The 26167-nt window shown below is 43.7% G+C and overlaps 2 protein-coding genes across 3 annotated transcripts; both read right to left on the bottom strand.

The window, feature by feature from the left end:
- Positions 1-4979: 4979 nt before the first annotated feature.
- ippk (inositol 1,3,4,5,6-pentakisphosphate 2-kinase) lies at positions 4980-16029 on the bottom strand. Its single transcript, XM_089010015.1, has 14 exons — positions 15817-16029; positions 14710-14769; positions 13981-14076; positions 11447-11513; positions 11213-11331; positions 10520-10609; positions 10383-10441; positions 10234-10306; positions 9084-9254; positions 8880-9003; positions 8111-8246; positions 7755-7857; positions 7571-7668; positions 4980-6767 (listed from the first exon to the last, which is right to left on the bottom strand). Exons 1-14 carry the CDS (start codon positions 15895-15897, stop codon positions 6557-6559), a joined length of 1488 nt encoding a protein of 495 aa, XP_088866141.1. The 5' UTR covers positions 15898-16029; the 3' UTR covers positions 4980-6556.
- A 1821-nt stretch (positions 16030-17850) lies between these two features.
- rbbp5 (retinoblastoma binding protein 5) lies at positions 17851-26082 on the bottom strand. Of its 2 annotated transcripts, none has more exons than XM_089010013.1 (14): positions 25918-26082; positions 25332-25357; positions 25064-25236; positions 24729-24869; positions 24456-24618; positions 24246-24355; positions 22581-22700; positions 22311-22464; positions 22164-22235; positions 21931-22048; positions 20995-21064; positions 20570-20805; positions 20155-20382; positions 17851-18127 (listed from the first exon to the last, which is right to left on the bottom strand). In XM_089010013.1, exons 1-14 carry the CDS (start codon positions 25934-25936, stop codon positions 18075-18077), a joined length of 1683 nt encoding a protein of 560 aa, XP_088866139.1. In that variant the 5' UTR covers positions 25937-26082; the 3' UTR covers positions 17851-18074. The 2 variants fall into 2 exon arrangements, with proteins under 2 accessions (XP_088866139.1, XP_088866140.1); XM_089010014.1 differs by having other exon boundaries at positions 20305-20382.
- Between the last annotated feature and the right edge of the window lie 85 nt (positions 26083-26167).

The raw sequence follows: 26167 nt of genomic DNA, 5'->3' as shown, positions 1-26167 counted from the left end.
ATATATATATATATATATATATATATATATATATATATATATATATATATATATATATATATATCGGATATATATAGTCCCGTCTCGTTATATCGATATCGGATATATCGATAGTCCCGGTTAGATCGATATTTTTCGGACTCCCTAGAATATCAATATAACGAGACTTTACTGTATACAGTAAAGTCTCGTTATATCGATAGTACTGCTTATTACGATACTATTTCTATGAACGCAAGGAGAAAATTTACATGCCGCAGGATCGGATATATCGATAGTCCGGTTATATCGATATTTTTTCCGACTTTCCAAGAATATCGATATAACGAGACTTTACTCATCTCATCTCATTTTCCGTACCGCTTATTCCTCATTAGGGTCGCGGGGGTTGCTGGAGCCTATCTCAGCTGTCTTCGGGCACGAGGCGGGGGACACCCTGAATTGGTTGCCAGCCAATCGCAGGGCACACAAAGACGTACAACAGTCACTGTCACACTCACACCTAAGGACAATTTGGAGTAGTCAATCTGCCTGCCATGCATGTTTTTGGAGTGTGGGAGGAAACCGGAGTACCCGGAGAAAACCCACGCGGGTCCGGGGAGAACATGCAAACTCCACACAGGGAGGCCGGACCGGGACGCGAACCGACGACCTCTGCACTGTGAAGCCGGTGTGCTAACCACTTGACTACCGGGCCGCCCACGAGACTTTACTGTATATATATATATATATATATATATATATATATATATATACATATATATACATACATACATATATATATATATATATATATATATATATATATATATATATATATATATATATATATATATATATATATATATATATATATATATATATAAATATATTGGAAGGTAAAGGTGACAGTTGTGCCTGTGGTGGTCGCAGCACTCGGGGCAGTGACCTCCAAACTCGACGAGTGGTTGCAACAACATCAGAACAACACGGGAACAACATCAGATATCTCGGTCCAGAAAAGCACATTGCTGGCAAACAGCACGGATACTGCGAAGAACCTTCAAGCTTCCTGACCTCTGGTAGAGGACCCGAGCTGCTAAAATGGGGGACAGACACCACCCATGAGGGGTGAGACGAGGATTTTATATATATATATATATATATATATATATATATATATATATATATATATATATATATATATATATATATATATATATATATATATATATATATATATAGTGCCACTTAGCAGTTTTTTTGACGACGATACTAGTGCAGCGTGTTCTACCGGAAACAAATTCCTTGTGTGTTCTACATACTTGGCAATAAAGATGATTCTGATTCTGATAGGGTCGCGGGGGTTGCTGGAGCCTATCTCAGCTGTCTTCGGGCACGAGACAGGGGACACCCTGAATTGGTTGCCAGCCAATCGCAGGGCACATGAAGACATACAACAGTCACTCTCACACTCAGACCTTGGGACAATTTGGAGTGGTCAATCTGCCTGCCATGCATGTTTTTGGAGTGTGGGAGGAAACCGGAGGACCCGGAGAGAACCCACGCGGGTCCAGGGAGAGCATGCAAGCTCCACACAGGGAGGCCGGACCGGGACGCGAACCGGCGACCTCTGCACTGTGAAGCCGGTGTGCTAACCACTCGACTACTGGGCCGCCCATATATATATATATATATATATACAGTAAAGTGTCGTTATATCGATATCGGATATATCGATAGTCCCGGTTATATCGATACTATTTCTATGCACGCACGGAGAAAATTACATGCAAACAGGGTCGGATATATCGATAGTCCCGGTTATATCGATATTTTTTCGGACTCCCTTGAATATCGATATAACGAGACTTTACTGTATATATATATATATATATATATATATATATATATATATATATATACACACAGTGGGGCCTCGGTTTACGAACACCTTGCCTTATAAACTTTTCGGTTTACGAAGGTTATATTTATGAAAATTAAACCTTGGATTAAGCACTATTTTCGCAATAAACACCCTCCACCACGGCTAGCGGAGTAATCTTTGGCGGAAGAACACCAAAGCACACGACCGAACAGCACCCCAGCCGGCCTACCTTTCCACACCCCCTTTCTATGAGTGCACACGTCGATCGTCTTCAACGATACTTTTGCCGTTATGGGACCGAAAAAGACCCCACCATAGGCTCGTGTTCAGCCGAAGAAGACACAAAACAAAATTACAGTCGAGGAGAAGGAGATCATTGAGTGTGCGTTTGTGGCATCATATGTGCGCACCGCGGCTGTCATGACACATCTCCCACACTGTGTGTCACTTCCCTGAGAGTAACTTTCTACAACCATTCTACAAATAAAGAGCCCGGTACCGATATCCTAAGTCCACCATTGCTACCATCCTTCGCCTAAAAGCTTTACACAAAGGCATTATTTAGTCTATGCTTTCACGTGACTAATGACACCAAAATTGTCATGTGCGAGTTGACAGCTAGGGCGGCCGACCTCTGCCTGCTGATGTCAATTCCCTTATCACCGATACTGGGACGTTTCAACAAGTCGCTGTCACCTCACCAGTGACATGATTACGACGCCTCGCCAGTGTCTTAGACTTGCCAGAACAAGAGTTTGCTTCGCCCGAGGTGATTGTTAGCCGCGATCGCGTAAGTTTGTTGCTTTCTGGGATCTCCTGTTTTTTTTTCACCCCCGCGTGCCATTTTATTTTGCCTAGCTTGATAGGCTGGACGGATCGCCCCCGCCCGCCTTCTTTTGTCGGGTCCGTGGAATCATTGGACTCGCGCCTTTTGTTGTAATAAAATCTTTGCCAACACCTACGTCTCTGCCGCCTGGTATCTTGCCGATTATTTGGATTATTTGGCTGAGGGGGTTCAGTCCTATGCAGAACAGCAGTGGGGAGAGTGAATGACCATGGTATATGGCACATTTGATGGACACTTGCGTTAGTGGCTTGCCATTGGCTTCAAGTGTGGTTTTCCACATCCTCATCGAGTTTGCAACTAAGGCTCTCAGGGTCCTGTTGACCTTATACAATTCCAAGCATTCAGTGATCCATGTGTGTGGCATCGAGTCATATGCTTTCTTGTAATCAATCCAGGCTGTGCACAGGTTGGTATGTCGGGACCTGCAGTCTTGTGCGGCTGTTCTGCCAACCAGCAGCTGATGTTTGGCACCTCTAGTATCTCTACCAATGCCTTTCTGTGCTTTGCTCATGTATTGATCCATGTGTCCACTTATCTTAGCCGCAATGATGCCTGACATGAGCTTCCATGTTGTGGAGAGACAGGTTATTGGCCGATAGTTGGAAGGAACTGCCCCCTTTGAGGAATCCTTCATGATCAGGATTGTTCGCCCTTCGGTTAGCCATCCTGGGTTAGTCCCATCCTTCAGCAACTGGTTCATTTGTGCTACGAGGCGCTCGTGGATCTTATATCTCAGGTCAGTTGCTGCTTTGCTCAGCATTTCATTCATTGGGTCTGGCTTCCCAATCTCATCATTCATTGGAGCTTGCCTCTCGATCTCTGGTTGAACCTCTTCCTCTGACGTGGCAGCCTGGGGCTCTTCACTTCGGAATTTGTGTTGTACCTCATCAATCTCAAGTTGTGATAGCAATTGCCGTTTGTGGGTATTGGAACACTGATCTACTAGTTGTTTCGTGATCAACCGTGACTGTGGCTTTCGAAGTAACCATTCAGCCCCCATTCTCCGCATGTAACCCCTCTGACTAGGGTTGCTTGAGTAGTAGCATTCCAACAGAGCCATGTTATCGCATCTCGTCCATCTCCGCTTTGTTCCAGTAGCCCATTTTCCATCAAGGTGCTCTGGTTCCCCAGCACCCGACACAGACCTTGTTTGGCCGGATGACGTCTGAGCCGGCATGTCATTCCATTTATTGTCTCTCATCATTGTATGAGGTAGCCATTATGGTGAAGGGTCTTGCCCAAGGACCCACATTGGATGTATTGTGCTTTTTTTTTCTTCGTCTGTGTAAGCTCTCAGTCGTACAGGAGTGGTCCATCGATGAGAATGTTTCTTCAGCCGTCATCTGTACAAAAGTGAAGGTTTCGGACGTTTCGCCTCCTATCCAAGAGGCTTCGTCAGCGAACTAAAGTCTGACTGGTCGTATCGGCCCCATTTATATATCCCTAATGTCCAGACCTGGTGGCGCCGGACACAGCGATGATAGGTCCCTACTCTCAGGTTGGAGGGGGCAGGGGACCCCTCCCTGTGGCCCCACTGATTGTTCCTACATTCCTGACTAACGACTGGCCTATTACCCCCACTCCCCCCGGTATCACCTCATCAGCATAAGGACCCTCGTCAGCATTGCGAAAGTTGCCTAACCTGTTTTGCCTAAGCAGGCTATTGTATGAACGATCCAAATTGAACCTCACCCCACCAGACCGATGAAGGATTTTGTTGTTTTATAAGAATCGCTTCTTTTACCCCCTTTTCAAACCATCTATGTTCTTTAGCTAAGATTTTAACCTCATTGTCGTCAAATGAGTGGTTGCTAGCTTTTAGGTGCAAATGTACTGCCGATTGAGGCCCACTTGTATTATCCCTGCGATGTTGATAGTCTTTTTTTGAGAATTTGTTGAGTCTCCCCAATGTACTGCTCTTTACAATTTTTTTTTCTTGTAAATGAAATGTATTTCATTTACAAGCACCTTTCAAAACTCTCAAGGACACTACAGGATACTCACATTTCTTGGCTCTTGGCTCCACGTGTGGAAGGCACGCCATGCACTCACACACACACGCGGGCACACACGTTTACAACAACACACTGCCCCCAAGATGCCGACGTGAACACAGCAGGTTTCCTGCAACATTCCAAAAAACATGCATGGCAGGACTCGAAATTGGTGAATGCGATTGGAGGAAACAAAATTGGAAAGTGGATGAGAAGGACAAGATGGAGGAAAACAAATGAGGCCAAGGAGAAAAGTTGTTCCGAAAACCAATTGTGTGTTTCAAAGTGTTTTTTTTATTCTTATATTTTTTGCTCCGGTATAAATTGTGACAGCAGAGCTCATTGGTCAAAAATCTACAAAAATAAATAATTTACATACAAAATGGCAGACAAGCAGCCTTTGTGTTTGCAAAGTTTTTGTGCCCCCCACCAAATGTACATTAACACACACGTACAAACACTCAACCATCTTTAAAAAAATCCTCCGAGGTCCATACGTCACTTTGTTTTCTTAAAAAACGATTGATACACTTCAATTGTTTTTTTGGGATTCTTTCATCCATCCATATACTGCAGAAGGCACCCCCGCTATCATCCAGTGCAGTCCATATTGGACACACACCCACACTGGAACACTCTCCAGCCAATAAGCAGATGGCACACTCACTGAACATACCATCACAGTAACCACCTTTTTCAGAACACCTGGAAAGTCAACCCAAAGTGAGACGGGGGCGGTAATAACTTTGTTTTGATACCTTTGCACCTTTTTTCGTGTCGCAACATGGGCGCCACGTCGCTTTGCAAGTAAAGGGATATCTTTAGGGCGTCACGCTGTCCCGTCCGTACCTTGCCCGCTTGTTGTGCAAGTGTAGCATTCAACGTGCTCATTTTTCCACATTGAGAGGTGGTATCAGTGCTAAACATCAATTGAGTTGAAAACGGCACTGCCAAACGGAGCTGTTGGCTACAAGTGCGCACGAGTGGTCCAGATAGAATGCATTTCTTTTGGTTTAAAAGGCTAGTAATTAAAAATTGGTAGTTAGACATTTTGCAACAATCAAGTTATTTTCAAGTGAAGTGAAAACTAGTTTTTTTCTCCCTGCATTTGTGTTTGGATTTTTGTTTTTTAACTGGGTCCACTTAATGACATTGCAAAAAGCAACTAAGTTAATTTGATCATTTAAACGCACAACCGGTGAACATGTTTGCATGAAGTCAATTCAAAAGATTTTTTTCTGGATCCAGCACCTCTGCCAAGACACAAACAGATTTTTGTTCCCGTGAAGGTTTTAAAACTTGTGACGACAATTTCCTGTCACGTGCTAAAGGATCAAATATAAAATCTGTGTAAACGTCAGGAGCACAACGCTCAGTTTTTGACGCGCACTGCGTGTGTGAAAGTGGCTTGTTGCTACATGGTTATCTTGTTCAAGAATCTGAGAAACTTTCGAATGCCGCTACTTGGAAAAATTTTGTGACAGGTGCTCACTCTCACACACACACGCACGCACACGCGCACATGCACACACACACACACACACGCACACACACACTCAGTCCAAGTAAAAATATGTTGCAGGTCCTCAGTGGTTTGGCAAAGGTCTCCTGCCATACATTCAGAAAATGACATCATCATGACTAGCCTTTGAAGGGCTCTCTTGGCACTATCCAGGTAAGCAGCGTTGCCATGGAGACACCTCATCTGGCCTCCATTGAGGGAGATAAACTTGCCTTTCTCATCCCACCCCTCCACCACCACCGCCGCCACCACCAAAGTCAATCAAACAGGAAGTTAAGGCAGGGGATAGCAGGAAGCGGGTTCCTGGCGACAAAGGCGGTGCCCGCTCAGACGGGCCTGAAGAGGAGTGTGTGGTCTTCCCGGTCCACGGCGGCGGCCAGCGTCCTGGTATAACATGACACGATCTTGTGGTCCAGGCTCAACTGCAGCGGGATGCTGTCCAGCGGCTTGGGGTCCAGGTCCAGGATGGACACAGAGTAGGAGAAAGTGGGCGGCCGGGACGACAGGAAGTCTCGCAGGCGACGCTGAGGGCACAACCTGAACACAAGTCACATGGGCGGGCGGGCGGGAGGTTGAACATTAATGAGGACGTGGGACAGTTTTTAATAGGCGATGAGAGTTTCAGTACAGCAAAAGGATTTTAGTAGCATGCATAAAAGCATTTCAGTGGTACTGTGAGAGAAAAATGTGTGAGAGCCCTTTAGCATGTATGAATGGATTTCAGTACGCGGGACAGTTTTTCAATAGGTAATGAGAGATTCAGTATAACAAAAGGTTTTTAAAGCATGTACAAAAGCATTTCAGTGGTATGCATGAGAGGAGAAAATGTGTGAGAGCAGTTTAGCAGTTTGGCATGCCTGATTGGATTTCAGTGCGCGGGACGGTTTTTCAATAGATGGGGAGAGTTTCAGTACAGCAAAAGGATTTCAGTGGCACGTACAAAAGCATTTCAGTCGTATGTGTGAGAGGAGAAAAAGTGTGAGGGCAGTTTAGCAGTTTGGCATGTCTGAATGGATTTCAGTAGTTTACTAGAGTGTTGCAGTCGTGTTGGAGATGCTTTCAGTAGTGTATGAGCAGGAAAAAAAAGGTTAGAGATATGCAAGAGAGCTTTCAGTGGTGCATATGAGTTCAGATGTGAGCATTTGATATGTGAGATTAGTGTTTTTCAGTAGCGCCGGAGGATTGCTTTCATAGCACATGTATATGCGGGCAGAATGAACATGTGAGATGAAGGGGTGAGTGAAACAGGATGATAGCGTTTCAATGGTTTGTACGTCATTTTCAGTAAAATGCATGAGAGCGTTAGAGAAGCGACACGACAGAGCGCCGTGGCCACTCACACATCCTGGTCTTCGTCACGGTCGTCATCTGCGCTGGGCACCAGGGTAACCATGATTGAGCAGTCCTTGGCGGTCATGGCAACGCGGTACTGATGCACCTGAACGCCACACAACACGTTTACAACGCAGGAAGTGGACGGACGGGGCAGGCCAAGGGCATCGCCACGGCAACAGTCCGTCTCACCTTGGACACGGCGAAGTCCAGCGTGCCGTCATCTTCCGCGGGACATTTCTGTAGATGCTCCAGGAATGCTTCGTTGTACGGGCCGTCCACCTGCAGGGTATTTCTGGTGTGTGCGTGTGGTGGGGGGCAAGAAGTGATGTCACATGAAACAAACCAGACATTTTTTTCCACTCACATAATCTCACATACAGCATTGGCATTTTCACTCACAGATACAACTCCGCCTCACTAATTGTTGTTTTTATTCTCACACCATCCATTTCTATTGGTAAACTACTGTATTTAAAAACACACAACTAGCAATTCTGCTCAAATTCACAACGAAATCATTCATGTGCCAGAGCCGCGTACGTTACCTCTCCTTGGGGAAGTCACGCAGGTGTTGTTCCACTCGCCGATAGAGCGGATAAAGGCCTTCGATGTTCAAGTTGTCCAACATTTGCGTGTCCAAGATGCGGGACAGAACGCTGTCGCTGGGTAAACCCTGAGAGCCTGAGCAAAAATCATCCAGACCAACATTTAGTTGGGGGTCATTGACGCGGCCCGCGAGAAAGCATCACAAGGGTATTAGTTGGAGACATCGGGCGAAACAATGGTTGTATGCATGTATGGTTGTATGTACGTACGTATGTATGTACGCGTGCATGGTTCTCTGTATGCATCTATGTATGATTGTATGTATGATTGTATGTATGGTTGTATGTTTGTATGTATGTATTTATTTTTGTGCCAATGAACTGTTCAGTCGATGGTGTGATTTGACGAAATCAGCAATCAGAAATCAGCCAGTGTCACGCACCACTAATCAGTGTTGTCGTTGTGCTGGAGGTGGAAAACACTCCACAACCAGCGTTGTCAATGTCATTATGATGATGCAGTTTTGTCCACTGTATCAAGACACCCATCGTAATTTTTGTTCATGATGTCCAGTATTTAGTTAGTCCTGTTTTGAGTTACATTGTCGGGAGATGCTGTCAACATTTGCATTACAACAATACCCCCAGTAATCGTTAGTCTGCCTCATTTTCCTCATGACGTATGAAAACAAGCAGCGTCGCCAGCATTTAGCCACTTTCATTTTGTACACAGAGGTGACGGGAATCAGAGAGCGGCGCCTGGACCAACCGTGTCGACTTCGTTCCCTGTTGAAGAGGCTGGCTTCGCAGAAAGTCCGACCCTCTTCCCGTCTGTCCATCATAATTCCGCCACCCCCTCCGCCGCCGCTGTTCAGAAGGGCGTTGACTAGCACCTGCGTGCCATAACGAGACCCCCGCAGTGATTCATCACCCCACCAATCATCTTCTTCAGTCGATCGTGGCGAGCGCTTACCTGAATGAAGTCGCCGAGGACAGTTTTCCCGCCCACGTGAGCGTGGATGCGGTTGTTGGTGCACAGGAAGTAAGGTCGCAGGTGGTAGAGCAGAGAGTTGAGGTCAGACGAGTCTTCGCCGCCACCGCCGCCGTGGCCACCGTCCTTGCTGCTGTATATACATTGACCCCCCTGAAAGCCCCCCCCAACAAACAGCATGACAATACATACAAAATATATTGATTTATATATATGACATCACACATGTTAGCATCCGATCAATGACCCCGCCGCCCCCTTTTGAGTCAAAACTAAACAGTCAGGAATGAGGGTGACGTATTGGCAACTAGTTATTTGAACTTTGGCATTGACAGGTATGATTTCAAGTTCCATTTGCAGAGCTGGAGAAAACTATGTTTTACTAATGTACCACTTTAATTTGCATGTACTCTCAATACATTGCTTAGCAGAGGGACGCAGATTTCAGACGTATGTCATGGGTGACTGCGTTTCCTGCCGGCAGTAGGGACAATCTTTCTGGTTCCGAGTCTCTATCCACAGTGTTTGACTGTCATATCTCTGACATAAACCAATTTAATAATAGCAATTTATTTTCAAAAGAATTTCATAAAAAAATCAATAAGTACTGTATTTTCTGCTCTACAATGCGCACCTCAAAGAAACGATTTTCGCAAAAGATGACCATGCGCCTTATAATCCGGTGCCGCTTATGTATGGAAAACACTTTTGAAATGTCATTCATTGAAGGTGCCCCTTACAATGCAGGTGCACCATATGTATGGAAAAGGTTTTTAAATATGTCATTTATTGAAGGTGCGCCTTATATTCCAGAAAATATGGTAATTTTATATCAAGAAAATATGTTCATTTTATTAAAAGTTAATTCGTAACAAGGGATACATGATAATGTAACAAAATTAATTAAACAACACAAAATACTTTGATGAAAATGAACATTTTAAATGTTTATGACATAAAAAACTTATTTGACTATATAACAAATGGGAAATTTTGAAGCCAAATATTTTTTTCTGAAAATAAAAGCATGCCATGGTCTATCATGAAAGTTGCATTAGTGTGTTTTATTCATGACCCCCCCAAAAAGCCCCCCCCCCCCCCCCCCCCATTTGACTGAACATTAAAAGTGCACCTTAAAGATTTTAAAGTTGTTCTGAGGTTCTTCAATGAGTTGCCGGACAGCAAAGTGCATCCTCGCTCGGCTCCTGCGGGGGAACATGCCAAGGTGTCACGGGGGGGTTTGGGGAAGGGGGGGAGCAAAGGTCGGCGGGATCGACTCACCCTGAGAACAAGTCGAGAGGACAGTACAGGCTGCGTCTCTTCCAGCGCCCGCTGGCCACCTGCTCGAGTTGACAAAGGCGAACGTTGGCGGCTCGGCGCTACTTTTGGCTCGCGCCATTTTATTTTTGCCGTTTTACCTTGTAGTGTTGGTGCATGCAGAAGCGACACACTTTGTTTTTGACGTCTTTGCTGATGTGCTTGGCGGATGGAAGGAAGCCGCACTTGGGCTGAAATGCACAGAGAAGCCATTATTTTGCATGGATGAATCAAATTCAATATTATTGTGCGCTAAAAACATTCCCCCATGCTAATTTGCATTGATAAACTGAATGCATGTATTTATTTGGTATTGCTTTGTGAGTAAAAAAAAGGAATATGACAAGAGGGATTTGTGCTGTACTCATCAACCCCCTTTGAAACGGATTCAGCTCTTGTTTGGCTCATCGTTTCCCGAAGTAAAAGCAGATGTTTTAAAGTGTCTTATTTTGACACGGCACAAAATAAAATCCGGCCGACGCCGGCAATGTTGGATGTGACGCGATTGCGCAATCCCTTTACAAAATGGAGGCGAGATCCATGACAATGACTGGAGGGGGGCGACTTTGGAATGATTTTTTTTCTTTCCAGCTGCATATCTTTGGCCATATACCATAATGGCTTCTGTCATTTTTACAAGAAAAAATGTGAAGGCATTTTGGAGGTTTTTTTTTCAGTGGGGGGCCTTATTGCACCAAAAAAACTTCAGTCATGATGAGTCAACACAGGCGATAAGAAAACGACTCAATAAAAAGTGTGTGTGTGCGTGTGAGCGCGCATGGTGTGTATTTTACTTTAATCTCCACGCAGAGCGGCGGTGTGCGCGAATGCTGCAGGAGGTTCGGCACGGTCAAGTTGGGCAGGCACAGAGCGCAGCCGCTGTAGATGTCCATCACTTTGTCGCAACGCCACGCTAACGCCGAACAAGCACACACACACACACGAACGAACACACACACACACACAGGTAAAATAGGCAAGTGTATTGCTCGTCTTACTGCTCATCAAAAGGAGTGTTTGTCTCTTACCGGGTCGCTGAGGTTGAACTTTGATTGACAGCTGACGCACAAACTCCAGCGGCAGCTTCAACACTTCCTGAAAGGAGAAGGAAAATAAAACAAATTAAAAATAAAAACAAAAAAAAAACAAATTAAAAATAAATACGAATCGGAATTTGATTTGTGGTCCATTTCTTTTTTTGCACAGTATTTTGAAAAAGTTTTCGTGTTTTTCATTATTTTAATGAGTCGGCCATTTTTCATCCATACAGAATTTTTGTTGATTTTTTTTTTAGGTTGAATTTTTTTACTAGTCTTCAAATCGTGTGATTTTTCATCAATTTGTTTCAAATTATGTTTTTTTCACCAAATTAATTTGCATTTTATTTAAATTGTTTTAGCTTTGGCGTTCTTGAGTATGCAACTGTTTGGCTTGCCTTACTCCCGTTACTTATACTTACATTACTTATCATCAACCCCTCCCTCCGCCAATATTAGTGATTGGACATTTTCATCCCGATTCCTCCCTAATATGTTTATCGTAATCCGAATATGTGGAGCATGCGCCTCAGGAAACAAAGGCTGCATTCATCGCGGCTTTCACAACATTGTTTTCAAGGCTCGTGAAATGACTCGCTGACGGCGACGGGTTCTTAAGTTATGCGCGTCACATTGATTGCCCAGAGGATGGGGGGGGGGGCAACCCGACGCACACATCTCAAAACCCACCTATTTAAAATTGCATTTTATGTTTAGCTCTCTCTCTTGTTTCTATTTATAACCTTCAAATTTGTACAGATGACGGCTGAAGAAACCTTCTCATCGATGGACCACTCCTGTACGACTGAGAGCTTACACAGATCTATTTATAATTGTATTTTATTCATTGCATCGTATTTATGATTATATTTTATTTATTATAGTGCCTGTGCTTGTCTGTGACTGTAAAGTGTCCTTGAGAGCTTTGAACGGCGCTTTAAATGGAATGTATTATTATTATTATTATTATCTCTCATCTGTGACGTTCAGACACTTTCGCGATGGGTAAAAGAAAAGAAAAAACAAACATTGCGTTTCATCCTCAATGAATGTCAGCTGACTGGCTCCATCAGAACACTGCGGTTTCTTGTCCCGCCGTGACCTTTTTATGATTTTTTTTTTTCAAGCGCAACACCACAGAAGAATCTTTTTTGAAGATGCGGTGTTGATATTCAAAATGTTGTCCACTTTGGAACGCATCAATTTGGAACACTTTTTTTTCCTCAGTGTTAATAATAATAATAATAATAATACATTTCATTTATAAGCGCCTTTCAAAACTCTCAACGTCACTTTACAGTAACAGGATAATTTTTTCCATGGGTGAGCAGTGGCGGCCACACACGCCGGAAGTAACTCAAATAGATAGAAAACTAGCTAAGAGATAGATATTAGATAGCCAGCCAGACAGCTAGCTAGATAGCTATATAACTAATGGATAGCCAGCTAGATAGCTAAATAGCCAGCCAGATAGCTAATAGATAGCCAGCTAGGTAGCTAGCTAGATAGCATTTTTAATTGGCGATTTTCGCTCAAATAACGAATGTTTAAAAATTCATTAGCGGTAAAACGCTATATAAATAAATATCTATGTATTGTATTGTATTTTGTACATCCGTCCCCATTTCAAGCTCATATAACTCCAGACCCATATAATTTAGGAATATTTTTTTCCAATGAAAGAAGAGCGTATAACGCTGCATTGAATGTTTATATAGTCCTAAAACTCAATATTCTTTGGGTCCTGGAATTCAAGTGACAATGACAAAAACTTAACTAATTCACTGCCAGACATTTGCAAAAATGTGTCCACTCCAGTGCCAGGGTTTTTGTCATTGTCACTGAAATTCCAGGACCCACAGAATATTGAGTTTTAGGACTACATAAACATTCAATGCAGTTTTAGAAACTTTAGACTCTCTTTTTTCATTTTTCATTCCAACGTTATATGGATCTGGAGGTATGTCAGCTTGAAATGGGGGCAGCTGTACAAAATACAATACATCCATAATGGTTTATAGAGCACTTTAACAACAGCTGAAACTGGAACAAAGCGCTAACATGGAAAAAAGGGAAATGATGCTCCTTGTGAAAGGGAAAAAACAATGCCAGAGGTCTGGCCAGCGTTTTATCGGCAACCCACCAAGAAGCAAAGCCCGAACAAATTCAGGAATGGCGCTCTACGTCGTATTTTCAATTCCCTAATAAATTTGGGAATGGCAGTGAATGAGTTAAAAAGAATTATTATTTTGGTTCACTAAGAGCATAAACAATAAATACAGTTGGAATGTAATTGAATGTTAACGCTCACCCCAAATGCCTCCGGGTGCCTTGGATCTAAATTTAACCCGACTACGCCTAATCCTAACCAAGACCCAAATGTCTGAATTTCAAGCCTGTGAAAAGGATCTCGTGGTATCTTGTCAACTGGCGGTGGAATGCTTGTGTAACCTGCGCAAAACGCAATTTCCTCCCTATTTGCGGCCCTACCTTCTCATGAATTTGTGTGTGCGTGTGCATCTTACCCCGCTGTGGATGAATTTGTCGCCCAGCAGTCTGCTCATCACATTGGAGCTGAAGTCAACAATGTTCTGGATCTGCCTAAAGGCCTGCTCCGCTGTCTGAAATATACACAAAACACACACCGCCGTGAGTTAGCATAGTTAGCATATAATAACAAATAAAAATTATTGCTAGCAGTTCAAACTAAAAAGTCCCGAGGGTACAGTGGAGGATGAATTTTGAAGGATCCGCTGAAACACTTTTAAGCGTCCTCTGCTCGTTTGTAAGGTGCTCGACTCTGAAAAGGAATTTTGGCTTCCATTGTTTCCTACTGAGATTAAGAGACATTTGCATGCCGAGTCAACACCAAGAGGCCAAGCTTCCGAATAAACTAGTTTAACATGCCTCGATCCACCTATGTGTGTGTGTGTGTGTGTGTGTGTGTGTGTGTGTGTGTGTGTGTGTGTGTGTGTGTGTGTGCGCGCGCGCGTGCGTGCGTGTGTGCGCGCGCGTGTGTATGCGTGTGTGCGTGTGCGCGTGTGTGTGTGTGTGCGTGCGTGCGTGTGCGCGCGTGTGTACGTGTGTGTGTGCGTGTGTGTGTGTGTGTGTGTGTGTGTGTGTGTGTGCGCGCGCGCGCCCACAAGCATCCAGAGAACTTGATGTGCTTTCAAAACAATTTGAATTAAAGGGCACACGCAGGGAGGCATGTCCCTTCACGCCTCACGTAAAGTTGCAAAAAAGATTTGCTTTACCTGGGGTGGGTTTTCAGAGTCCTCGGCAGGATATTTAAGCAGGCGAAGAACTTTGGATAGCTAGGAGGAAGAACGCACACAAAATCAATATTGGATGACAAATTTTGCTGTTATTGTAATTCTTCAGTGCTTTTTGAGCTGCATCAAATAAGTCATTGATCAATTGATTCATTATTGTGTGAACTTGTCAGTCAGGTATACAAATCGCCCCCATAAAATATGATTCCATAGCTATCACGATGCAATCAAAAGACGATTTTCCGATTCAAATCAGTAATTGTCACGCCGAGTTTAATATTAGACCACGTTGTTTAGTTAAATTTATTGTTCGGTTTCATTCCTAGTACCTTGAAAGGTGTGTCGTTCGGCCTGTTACCGTTATAAACAAACACGACAGTGGAGGGAAAAAAACGAGCGGGGTCTCAGTACATCCGATACGACTTGCCTGATACGGTTTCAAGGGATAATAAGAGATGACGAAATCAGAGGGGGTTTTCGTGACATTTTCGTGAACGCAGATCACATGATTCCAAGCATGGAATGGGAAGCATGGAGCATATGGCTTAGTTTCATGTCGACCCAAACAATCAATCAAACAAACAAAACCGAAGCAGGTGCGCTGTCCTAGAGCGTGCGCGAACACGACGTCGTTCGATCACCTGTTGCTCAACGTCGACAAGCTCGGGCTGGTCCGGCACCTTGAAGGGATGGGCGGGCCCGTGTCCGCGAACGCCCCGCGCACACGCACTTCTGATCAACTAGACTTAACTTTGTTCTGGTCTGCTCTTCTCTGTCCAGCCGGATGCCACCAGACCCGAGAGCACCTTCGGGATGCTCAGTGATGAGAACCCTCACGACCCGCGGCCCCACTCCCTGCCAGCATGTACATATTGGACGAGTCGATTGTATGTGGTGTTTATACGATTTTTACGTGTGTTCTCATTGAATTATCATCAAGCTAGCAAAGTACAAATGTTCCGACGCTCCGGCGTTTGACACCTCCGCCACCCGCTTTTAAGACACATTCGCGGCGAGTTGAGGCCGGTTGAAGGTGAAACAAAGTGTCAAGCGGCGGTCTGGAAACCGTTGTTAGCCTAGCAGACTCACCTGTACGTGGGAGACCACCAGGCTCTTGTTGCCCTCGCCGTGGTAGCGCCAGTCATTCTCGTCCATCTTATCCAGCTCCATGGCGGCCAACGTGGTTGACCCCCCCCGCTGGCGTTCGGCGGCGCCGGGCGAGTTTACGCGCTGGTGTGAGGCGAGGTGGCCGCGGGCAAGTCCGCCAACTACTCTGGAGTCAGTTAGCAGCGCCTTCACACACCGAGTTTTGCCCCAATCTGCCGACTCCTGCCTACTAGCGCACTGCTACTTCCGCTACGTTTTCAAAGTACAAACACGTCACGGCGACGTACGCGTTTATTTAGCACATATACGACAATTACACAAACACTTTATTCAGAATAACTCTATAGAATTACAGTTGAATGTGTTTGGAGCAGATTTAAGAGGGCATATGATAGAATCAAAAATATTTAATGACTGTTGACTTAATTTTGGTAAAGGATTGGAGTCGGAAGCAAAGCGCTTCTGCTTTGAACTATGATAACGTGACATAATTATTTGACAAGCAGATACATCAGCCAATCAACGTCGCCTATACCAGAGCAAGCCGTCCCATTTCGATGCTCATTGGCCAGTCTTGTACGGCGCTTCCGTGTTTTTTCTGTCACAATACCCCAAGTGGAAACCTCCAGTTGATAATATGATCGATGACTAATATAGTATGTGCCCTTGTGTGGGATGAATTATTTATTATTATTAAAGTGAAGAACAAGGATTTTTATGGGATAACCTTTCATTTAAAGGACAACCGACGTCTCCGGACAAGTTGTGTCCATAATTTGTAAAATGGCTTCAAATGACTTCTACTGAGCGTATTTTAATAAGAATCCACCGCATATAGCTATATTATACGTTTTAAGACTCGCGCTGAATATTCAGGAAGTTGTTTTTGAGTTGGTGACGAGTCCGTACGTGACGTCACTGAAGGAACACCCCTGACCGAAAAAAAAAGGACACAGTGTAGCAGTCCTTCCATCACGTCAATGTATTTTGCTGTACTTGTTTGGTCTGAAAACCTTGTGTTGCACCCAAAAGCCACCAGAAGAGGGCATCCAAGCTCCATATAAGGAATTTATCAGCCTGTGGAAACGGAGATTGCCACAGGAGGTTGCCATTTTGTGCCTCTTTTCTGGGACGCTACATTGCAGTCCAGATGCGTCAAAATGACACGGAATAAATTCTTTAATCGATTGCAGACATGTATGCTTTCCTCTTCAGAACTATTTGAATCATATTCATAACTGGATGTGTAACAAGAAAGCATATTCTCCGAATCTAAAATGCAGCAATGCAAGACGTATTGGCGTGACGTCACGACATGAGGGCGGGACTTTCTGAATATGCCCAATTCACAGCTCAATTCTTTTGCAGATTTTGGACACTTTAAGTCATTTTAATTTGTGTTTTGCATTTGAATAAAAATATCATACTGCGTGTTTTGGGTATTTTAGATGCTATAAAACGTTTTTCTGATATCAGTCAAGAAACAAAAAAGTGACGTCGGTTGACTTACATACAGTAATTTTCCGTGTAGGATTTGACCCAAATATATGTCCATCGAATAATGAACATACATTTTTTTTTCACAATGTATGTTTCCTAACTTCATGTCTGGAAAATTAGACAACCACTCCATACGGATATATTTCCAGTATGCATTTTCAGCATTGTCAATTTCAAGTAATATACTGTTTTTGAATAAGAGGTGGAAATTTAGTTGTTTTTGTTTATTATAAAAAAAAATCTAAATTTAATCAATTACCAATATGGCTGTTAGTCACAGCTCTAATCCTCCCACTTTGCCTGCATTGGTGACTGTGAGAAAAAAAATAAACAGCTCATAACACCGATGGCAGGATGCAGCAGTTTTGAAACAGGTTTTCTAACCTTGAAACTGGTAGAGAGCCGCGCCTACAGGGTTATTTACCGTATCAGATGACATGTTGCAATTGCATCAATTGGATGGCATCACAATCAGATACACTTCCCAGTCAAATTTGAAAAAGTGATCATTTGGGATTCATTCCAAAATGTTTTAATATGTATAAAAACTAGCGCGTTCTCACTCTCACACACATACACACAATTCTATACAAGTTAAAAGGAACAGACAATGCGATCTCTTCCGTTGGTGGTCAAGGTGTGTCTGTCGGCTTCTTACTGAAGTGGAAAGAGCGCATTTTCTGCTTGCTCAGAGTCCGCACGTGATAGTGTAATTTTGCGCATGTATTTGTTTTACCGCCTCAGTCCATGCCTCCGATGTCGTGCTGCTTGTACGTCTGCATCCCCAGCGTCCCTGCGAAGGAGGAGAATGGAACTTGTCAGGCTTTGCTGCAGCAGTCTCAAAAATAACGGCCAGGGGGACATGACAGTAATAATCACTCACATTTTGGCCCTTCATAATTTGTATACATAACTATAGTATTCTTGGGTTGTTGTTGTGAGATTAAAAAAATGCCAAAATATGCTTGTTGTCTCTACTGTTCATGTTATTTCAGAGTCTGGATATATTTCTGGAGTGGAGAAAAAAAAAATCAAGCTGCACAAAGGTTCTTAATGTGGAAAGGAGCAAGAATTAGTCAACTGAGGAAGACAAAAAGGACAGGAAGAGAGCAGTACATCGAAGAAGGCCAAAAGGCGCGAGGCAGGGCGAGACAGGTGCGGGGAGCAAGGAGGGCCAAGCAGGAACTGGAGCGGCCAATCATCATTGACATCAATTAGTTCAGAAATAAGGTTGAAAGTCGGCAAACCACAGTCCGAACACGTGACACATTTAGAATCGTGATTTTGATGAAATGGGTTGTTACTAATTTGCTGGACCCTTCATTAGGTACACACTTCAATGCCAGGGTAAGCAAACGTTTGCAAAGCCTGGGTATTTTTTTCCTCCTTTCATTACATCAGCTGTGCATTGCCTTCCAACGACGCATTGAAATGAATAATTAGCACATTAATGACAGTGTTAATCATTCCAAGTTTAGATATGATTTGGGTACGAGATCCACTCGCATGGAGGGACAAACGGAGCCCACCAGATGAATTGTTTGTGGTTTGCAATACCGCCACATAGAGGAATGGAATGGGACTTTCAGCAACGTTTCATCATGTTAGCGAGTCCGGCAGACACATTTTCCCCGCCGTATTTGACACCCTGAGATTGTGCGGGTAATCCTAATGATGCTTCCGGTGTTTCAGACTGTGGTTTTGCACCAGGCAGACTTCTCAAACTTTGGAGGTCCAAGAAATCCTCAGAGAGGGAACATTTGCCCCAAAGCTGACTTTGACTTTGAAACCCCCTCGGTAGCACAAATAATAACCGCAAATACCACTGAATTTAATTTTAAGAAAACTTCACCAAAAAAATCTATATATTTTGAGAACAAAGTTCTAAAATTGCATGTGCATTTTTCCAATAGGAAAAGAAAGTTGTGATGTTTACAACTACACGATTGACAAAGTCCCCAATATCAAAGGAATTAAAATGTCTATTTCTGAGGAAACAAAGTTAGTTATGATGAATTCATATTTTTTCATTGTTTTATTTTTTAAATTGGGAATGAAGTATTTTGTTTTTCTACTTCTTTCTTTCCTTTCCTGTTCCTTTCATAACTTTGCTGCTGTGTTACTTCCGGGTAGAGTGAACGCTGGCGCAAATGGCTGCCGCTGCTCACCCGCATAAAACAAAAACAAAAAACCTGTGACCGTGAAGTGTCTGCGAGTTTTGAAAAGCGCTTAAAAATTAAATGTATGATTATTATTACTTTTTCAAGGAAAAATGTTAATGGGATAAACAGTTGTAATCTCATTAGAATGTTATTTTTTTTTTTTTTTTAAATACACATTATTTATATACCACTACCAAAATAGCTGCAGCCTTGACTGATTATTTTTATGCCAAAACTGAAAAAGGAAGTAGATCAACATTTTAACCGGTGCTTTTAAAAATACAACAGCTCTATTTTCGTCTGATACTGCCATTTTTGTGATGTTCAATACTTTTTAGAAATACATATTTCTGAATTTTGCGGGTGTTTCTTTCCTGAAACAAAAATTAAGTACCCTTTTTGAAACGTTGTGAGACATGATTGATTGGAAGGGATTTAGATTTTGTGGCATTTTTTTGGACTCCAGTTTGAGAAGCGCCGCTTTGGCGACCAGACGGCGACTGTTGTTGTTATTGTTTGGACTGTGGGGGAGGGAGCAGCACAGGGGGAGACGGGCTGAACTGTCAATCAGCAGAGCTTAGTTGAGCGGAAGGACCAGCAGGACCAGCAGGACCAGCACAGCACCCCCTGTCAGCATTTGGGGCAATGGCAGGCTTACCTGTGGCCAGGCCCCCCTCTGCCCTGCCCTTCATCCCTCCTCCTCCTCCGCCTCCTCTCGGACCTGAGCTGCCCAGGACCTCCATGGCAAAGGATGGCCGCTCGCCCCCCCTGTAGGGCTTGGGTCTGAAGGGGAAGTCTTTGTCTTTACCTTTGGAGCCTTTGGGTCGGCCCGCTGCCTTCTTCTTAGACTTGCCATCACCCTTGACACCTAGCAGGGGATGCACCTCTGGAAGAGAAACAACCGCCCACTTTGATGTGAGGATTCAAAGCGGATGATGAGAAGCAGAGGTGCTGCTATTTTGGTTAGCAAGAGGAAACCAACCGTTTCAATCATCTACGTGAGGAATAGTGTCCCTAAACAAGAAGGTTTCTGGTAAAGCCGACGCCAAAATCACATAGTGAACCCCTCTTACCATCAACCGGCACCCCCTGGAGTTCGATGTCGGTAGTGCGTGCCTTCTTCTTGGCCGGGGCTCCGTCGGAGGATGGCGGCCGCTGCTTCTTGTCGCCGCCCGCCTGCACTTCCTCGCCGGCCCCCACCTGGGGCGTGGAGTCCGGAGGAGGGCCGAAGGGGTTCTCCTCAGGGTCCTCCACCTCTGGGGCGATGGGAAGGTATAACAGAGCCTTGTAATCCTCCAGTTCCTCGTCGCTGCAGGAAGCACACGGGCAGCAATGAAGAAGCAAATTATGAAGGTCATACAACTTTGGTTTCACTTTGTTTGGCCTTGGCGGGGATCTGGCCTATTACATTGTTGTTCTCATTGAAGGGGTTCAAACCCAAGCATGTGGTGTTAATGCCGTTTGAGCACCTATCCACCTCTACCTACGTCTTCCTCACCTGCTGCAAAAAGCCACGATGGGGTCCACCGTGGTGACGTCCACCTCTTCGTCCTCGGCTGCGTCCGCACCTGCCACAATTAGAACCGGCGAGATCCGTCCGTTAGACAGAAATGCGCTTTAAAGGACAAACGACACATTTTTTTTTTGTTTCCTAACTGACATCAGTAAAACGTTTTATAGCATCTAAAATACCCAAAACACGCAGGCTGATATTTTTAGTGAAATGCAAAACACCAATAAAATGACAAAGTGTCCCAAAACCGCCACAAAATGAGCTCGGAACTGGGCAGATTCATAAAGTCCCGCCCCCTCGTTCGTGACATCACTATTGGTCACACACTGCCTTGCTCCAGAATCCAAACAATGGCTTCAGAGAGTTCAGATACAGAGAAGATACTTTCTTGCTACTCATCCAGTTATGAATATGATTCAAATAGTTCTGAAGAGGAAAGCATAAATGTTTGCGATAGATTAAAGAAGTTCTTCCGTATCAATTCAAGCCATCTGGACTCCAATCTAGCGCCCAGAAAATGAACAAGATGGCGCACAAGCTCCGTTGGAAATGGGCTGATTTGCCCACTGGGAATTTGTGTAAACTTACACCTTTATGCGTGTTACCGCATCAACACGATGTTTTCAGACCAAACAAAGTATCCAAAATGCATTGTGTGTCGCTTTCTCGGTCACTTTGGGGAGCGTCATCAACTTGAAAACAAGACTTCCTGAATATTCAGCGCAAGTCTTAAACGTAAAATATAGCTATATGTGGTGGAATCTTTGTAAAATGCGCTCAGTAGAAGTCATTTGAAGTGATTTTACAAATTATGGACACAACTTGTCCGTAGGTGTCGGTTGTCCTTTAATAATACGAATCATGCAAACGGGATTGGAGACAGCGGTTGCTCATACGGTATGTGGCCACCTGGACTTGTACCTGTCTGCTCGGGTTCACTCTTGTCCTCGTCCTCAATGTCAAACTCAGATTCTCGCTCCTCGTACTCAACGTTCTCATCCAGCTCTTTGAAGTCCGGAGCAAAAGCGCTCCAGTTTTCCTGCAGGTGGAAAATTGCAGTTTGGCATGTACTCAGAATAAATAGTTTTGAAATCGATCAGTTTCTGGAATGTTCCACCTGGCAAATATGGCAATGTGCAGGTCGTCCGACTCACCACTTGGTTTTGGGCCCAAATGGACACCACTCCGCTTGAGATGGAGGCGATGATGGGGCGCACGGGATGCCACTGCATATTGGAGAAAAATTAACGTCATATGACTGTCAAAATGCACAGCAACACAAACGGCCGGCAGGTCCTTACGGCCACGTCTAGCAAGAGTTCTCCTCGCGTGCCGTGCAGGATCTTCACCAGGTTGCCGATGCTCTTCTCCCAGATGTAGAGGGCGTGTTGCCGGGCTGAGCCAGCAACGATGTACTCCCCGTCACCGGAGAAGCAGCAGCGCTTCCATGGAGTCCTGGACGTTGGGATCAGAGCGACGACAAACGCTGAGAAACAGTGTAACGTGGCCCTGGAGTCATCTGAGCAACAGCGGCATGGAAATGATCAAAGTTCAGAGGGGTCAGAGCGCACCTGTTGACCAGGTCTTGGAGCTTCTGCATGGGTTCTGGCTCGCCGTCACGTCCGCATGTCAGAATCTCCCTGCCGTCATAAACTCGGATGATGCGGTCCGCTGTGTTGATGAGGAAGCAACTGCAAAGACAGAGAGAGCAGTGGCAAAGTAGATTGAATAATATCTTTTTTTCAGAACTCACAACCCCAAATCCAATAAATTTGGGCCGTTGTGTAGAATGTAAACGAATCTACAATGATTTTAAAAACTACAATAATCCCTCGTTTTACACGGTTAATGGGGACGAGCACCACCCACGCTAGCCTAAAATCCACAAAGTAGATTTGTATAATAATAAACCACGTGATAAGGCAGAGGGGGATGCTGATAAGATGCACAGCCAATCCACATGGCTATAAACCATGAGATATCGTGCTGTTATTGGGTGACGTCAGCGCTGGGAACCAATCAAGTGACAGCTATGTACAAAACCTCTGATTCATTCCGCCTTTTGGTTTTATTCTAAACATTTTTTTTTTCACCCAAAAAAAAAAAAATCTTCTGCAATGCATTGAAACCGCGATAAGTGAACCGCGAGGTAGCAAGGGATCACTATATATTCAATTGAAGAAATGGCAAAGCCAATTAATGTTGATAGAGATGTTAGTATTTTTCGCAACCAATCATTCATTTTTTTATTTTACATGAATTCAATGTAAAATTATATATTTATCAATACAAAATGTATATATAATATTCGATGATCTTCCAATTACACAATGAATAATACAGTGATACCTCAGCTTACGAACTTAATTGGTTCCCAGAAAGCGTGTGTAAGGCGAAAGGTTTGTCTGCCAAACATATATTTCCCATAAGAAACTATTAAAAATGAGACTAATCAGTTCCCAGGTCCCCATAAAACATAATTTTCGACTAAATAAGCCTTAAAACTACACAAAATATACCTTACTTTATGTATAATAAATGTCCTATTGTATTGTAATTAAAGAAATAAACTGTATTGTATAATAAAGTTGTTTTATTTACCTTTGTGATTGTAGTTGTCAATGGATGGTAGCAATGGTCGACTTAGCATAATGGTAGTAGGACAGTCGATGAGAAGGTTTCTTCAGCCGTCATCTGTACAAAAGTGACTTCACTTTTGTACAGATGACGGCTGAAGAAACCTTCTCATCGATGGACCACTCCTGTACGACTGAGAGCTTACACAGAGGTAGTAGGACAGCTAAGTCACACAAACGCACACTTTGTTCGTGTTTTTCGATGATCTCCATCTTATGCTCGACCGTAATTTTCTTTTGTGTCGTCTTCGGCTTAACACTGGCCTGTGTTGGGATCTTTTTCGGTCCCATAAGAACAAAATTACTCCACTCGATAACAAACCACATCTGCACTCAAAGAAAACTAGTCCGCCGGCCATCGTGGCGCTGTGTGGTTTGGTTTGTCCGCCGAAAAACAAGTTCATCTGCCAAGATTATATTCTCGCGAATTTAATGTTCGTAAGGCGAAAGGTATGTGAGTAGAAGCATTCGTAAACTGAGGTATAACTGTATTGATATATTTTGGGCAAGTCAAAGTATTTAGTTTAATAAGCACACAAAAAAACAGAGGCTTGAAAAAGACGACAAATACAAAGAAAACACATTTGACTGTCGTCTCACCTTCCCTTCCGTGCAAATTCAATGGATTTAATGGCAGTGGTGTTGCTGGTGCCAGTGGTGACTCGGAACGACGCCACCAGGTCCTGAGTGTCCGTTTTCAACACCAGAATCTGCAAAATGCAAGCGTTGCTTAAATTGAATAATCATCTGTCTGATTCAATGCTGGCTAACGAAAAGCATGCACACGTCCGACCGTCTCCACGGGCTGACCTTTCCTTTGGCATTCCCGGTGTAGATGTACTCGCCCCGCCTGTCAAAGGCTGCCACCACATTCAGGTCCGAGTCATCGTCCACGGGCAGGACGACGTGTTTGGAATCGGACAGGGTGAGCAGCACCGGCGCCGACTTCATGGGACACACCAGCACTTTATCCCTATGTAAAAAGCGATGATGTTTGAGTCAAACGTTTTGAACCAAGTAACACCTTGAAATACCCGTCAATATTCCCCAGGATCCAACAAGGTTACCAAAGTAGAGACTTACATGTCTCTGGGGTGGCATTGTAGCTTGAGGATGGGCGAGGGGAAGCGGAAGCGTTGGTCGCAGTCGCCCGTCAGCACATCCCACTGGGACACGATGTTGTCTGTGGACGCGCTCACCAGCTTGTGGCCGTCTCGACTCCAACTGGAAGTATGTTTCATGCCACCACCCATTGTGAACTCGCATCAAAATCCACATTTTTTTACAGATAATATTCAATAATGTATCCCCTTCGCTTATGGTTCCATATAGTATAACACATGCTCATTTTACTAACTACTGGAACGGTACATTTTGCACAATTTGTGTGTATGCTAGTGTGTAGTTGCGTCTCTTACCATAAGGAGCAGACAGGGTGTATGTGTGCACTGATGATTTTAGCAATGCCGCGTGTCAGGAAGTCCCAGATGACAATACGGCCATCGTTGCAGCCCACTGCCAGGAGGGTCCCCCAGCGGTTGAAGGTGCAGGTGAGGGCCATGCTGATACAGTCCAGCGTTCCATCTGCCTCCTGACAAATGCAAGCAAAAGAGGAGCCAAGCCACAAGCCACGGTTACAACAGGATAGATGTTTCTAAAGGTGTTGTCGCAGGTGTGTTTGTTTACCTCAGGATAGTTCTGCCCAAAAGATTCTAGGGGATTAAGAAAAATATGAAATAAGCATGGGCAGTGGACAAAATTGAATATATTCTCAACATGATTACAAACTGCTAATTTTATCATTTAAATAATACATGTGAATGTGTTAAAGATTAGACTAAACGTAGTGTCAATGTAAATATTTAACAATTTCACGGAATAATCACGTAGCTTCACTGTCAAACTGTCTTTTAAAACAGTCTTGTGACTAATAGTTTTTGAATGTGGTGTACGAGAGTACAGTAAAATATGGAAGGCTTAAATAGTATATGCGTTTGAGTGACGTGATATAAATGCGTCTCGAAATATTTCATGTTTTTCCCAATGTTACTAATCATGTTTCCAGGCACAGCCCATAAATATCGTTGAATATATATAACCTTGGCAATTACGCAGTAAATGCTTGTGTTAATTGAGTATGTGAGAAAACCTAATATAACGTAATGTGTCATCTCACGTATTAGGCTTGGTCGCAATGCTAACCACAACAAACATGTCGGAACGTTAAGGAAATACGTGACAATTTCAAGCAAGTAAGAAGATTTTTAATTACCCAAGAGTTCAAGATTCATTGTAGGCCGAACAATGGTCCGACGATATCCAATAAGATGATTTCAGCAAATATTTCCTTCAGATTTTTATCGTATATTTCAATTCGGTTGTTTCAACTCGGGAGACCCGCCGAGTCTTCTGGAAGGACCTCAAACAATGTGACCATGAACATGCCTGAAACGAGTAAACCGCATATGGAAAGAACAAAAAATGACTGCTTATATTCAAACTTCTTTACTTTCCACCTGGTG

Source organism: Hippocampus bargibanti, linkage group LG12 (genome assembly GCF_051943395.1).
Source record: "Hippocampus bargibanti isolate YZ-2025 linkage group LG12, ASM5194339v1, whole genome shotgun sequence".
NCBI classification, from domain to species: domain Eukaryota; kingdom Metazoa; phylum Chordata; class Actinopteri; order Syngnathiformes; family Syngnathidae; genus Hippocampus; species Hippocampus bargibanti.
This window is presented reverse-complemented; position numbering and strand designations above follow the sequence as displayed.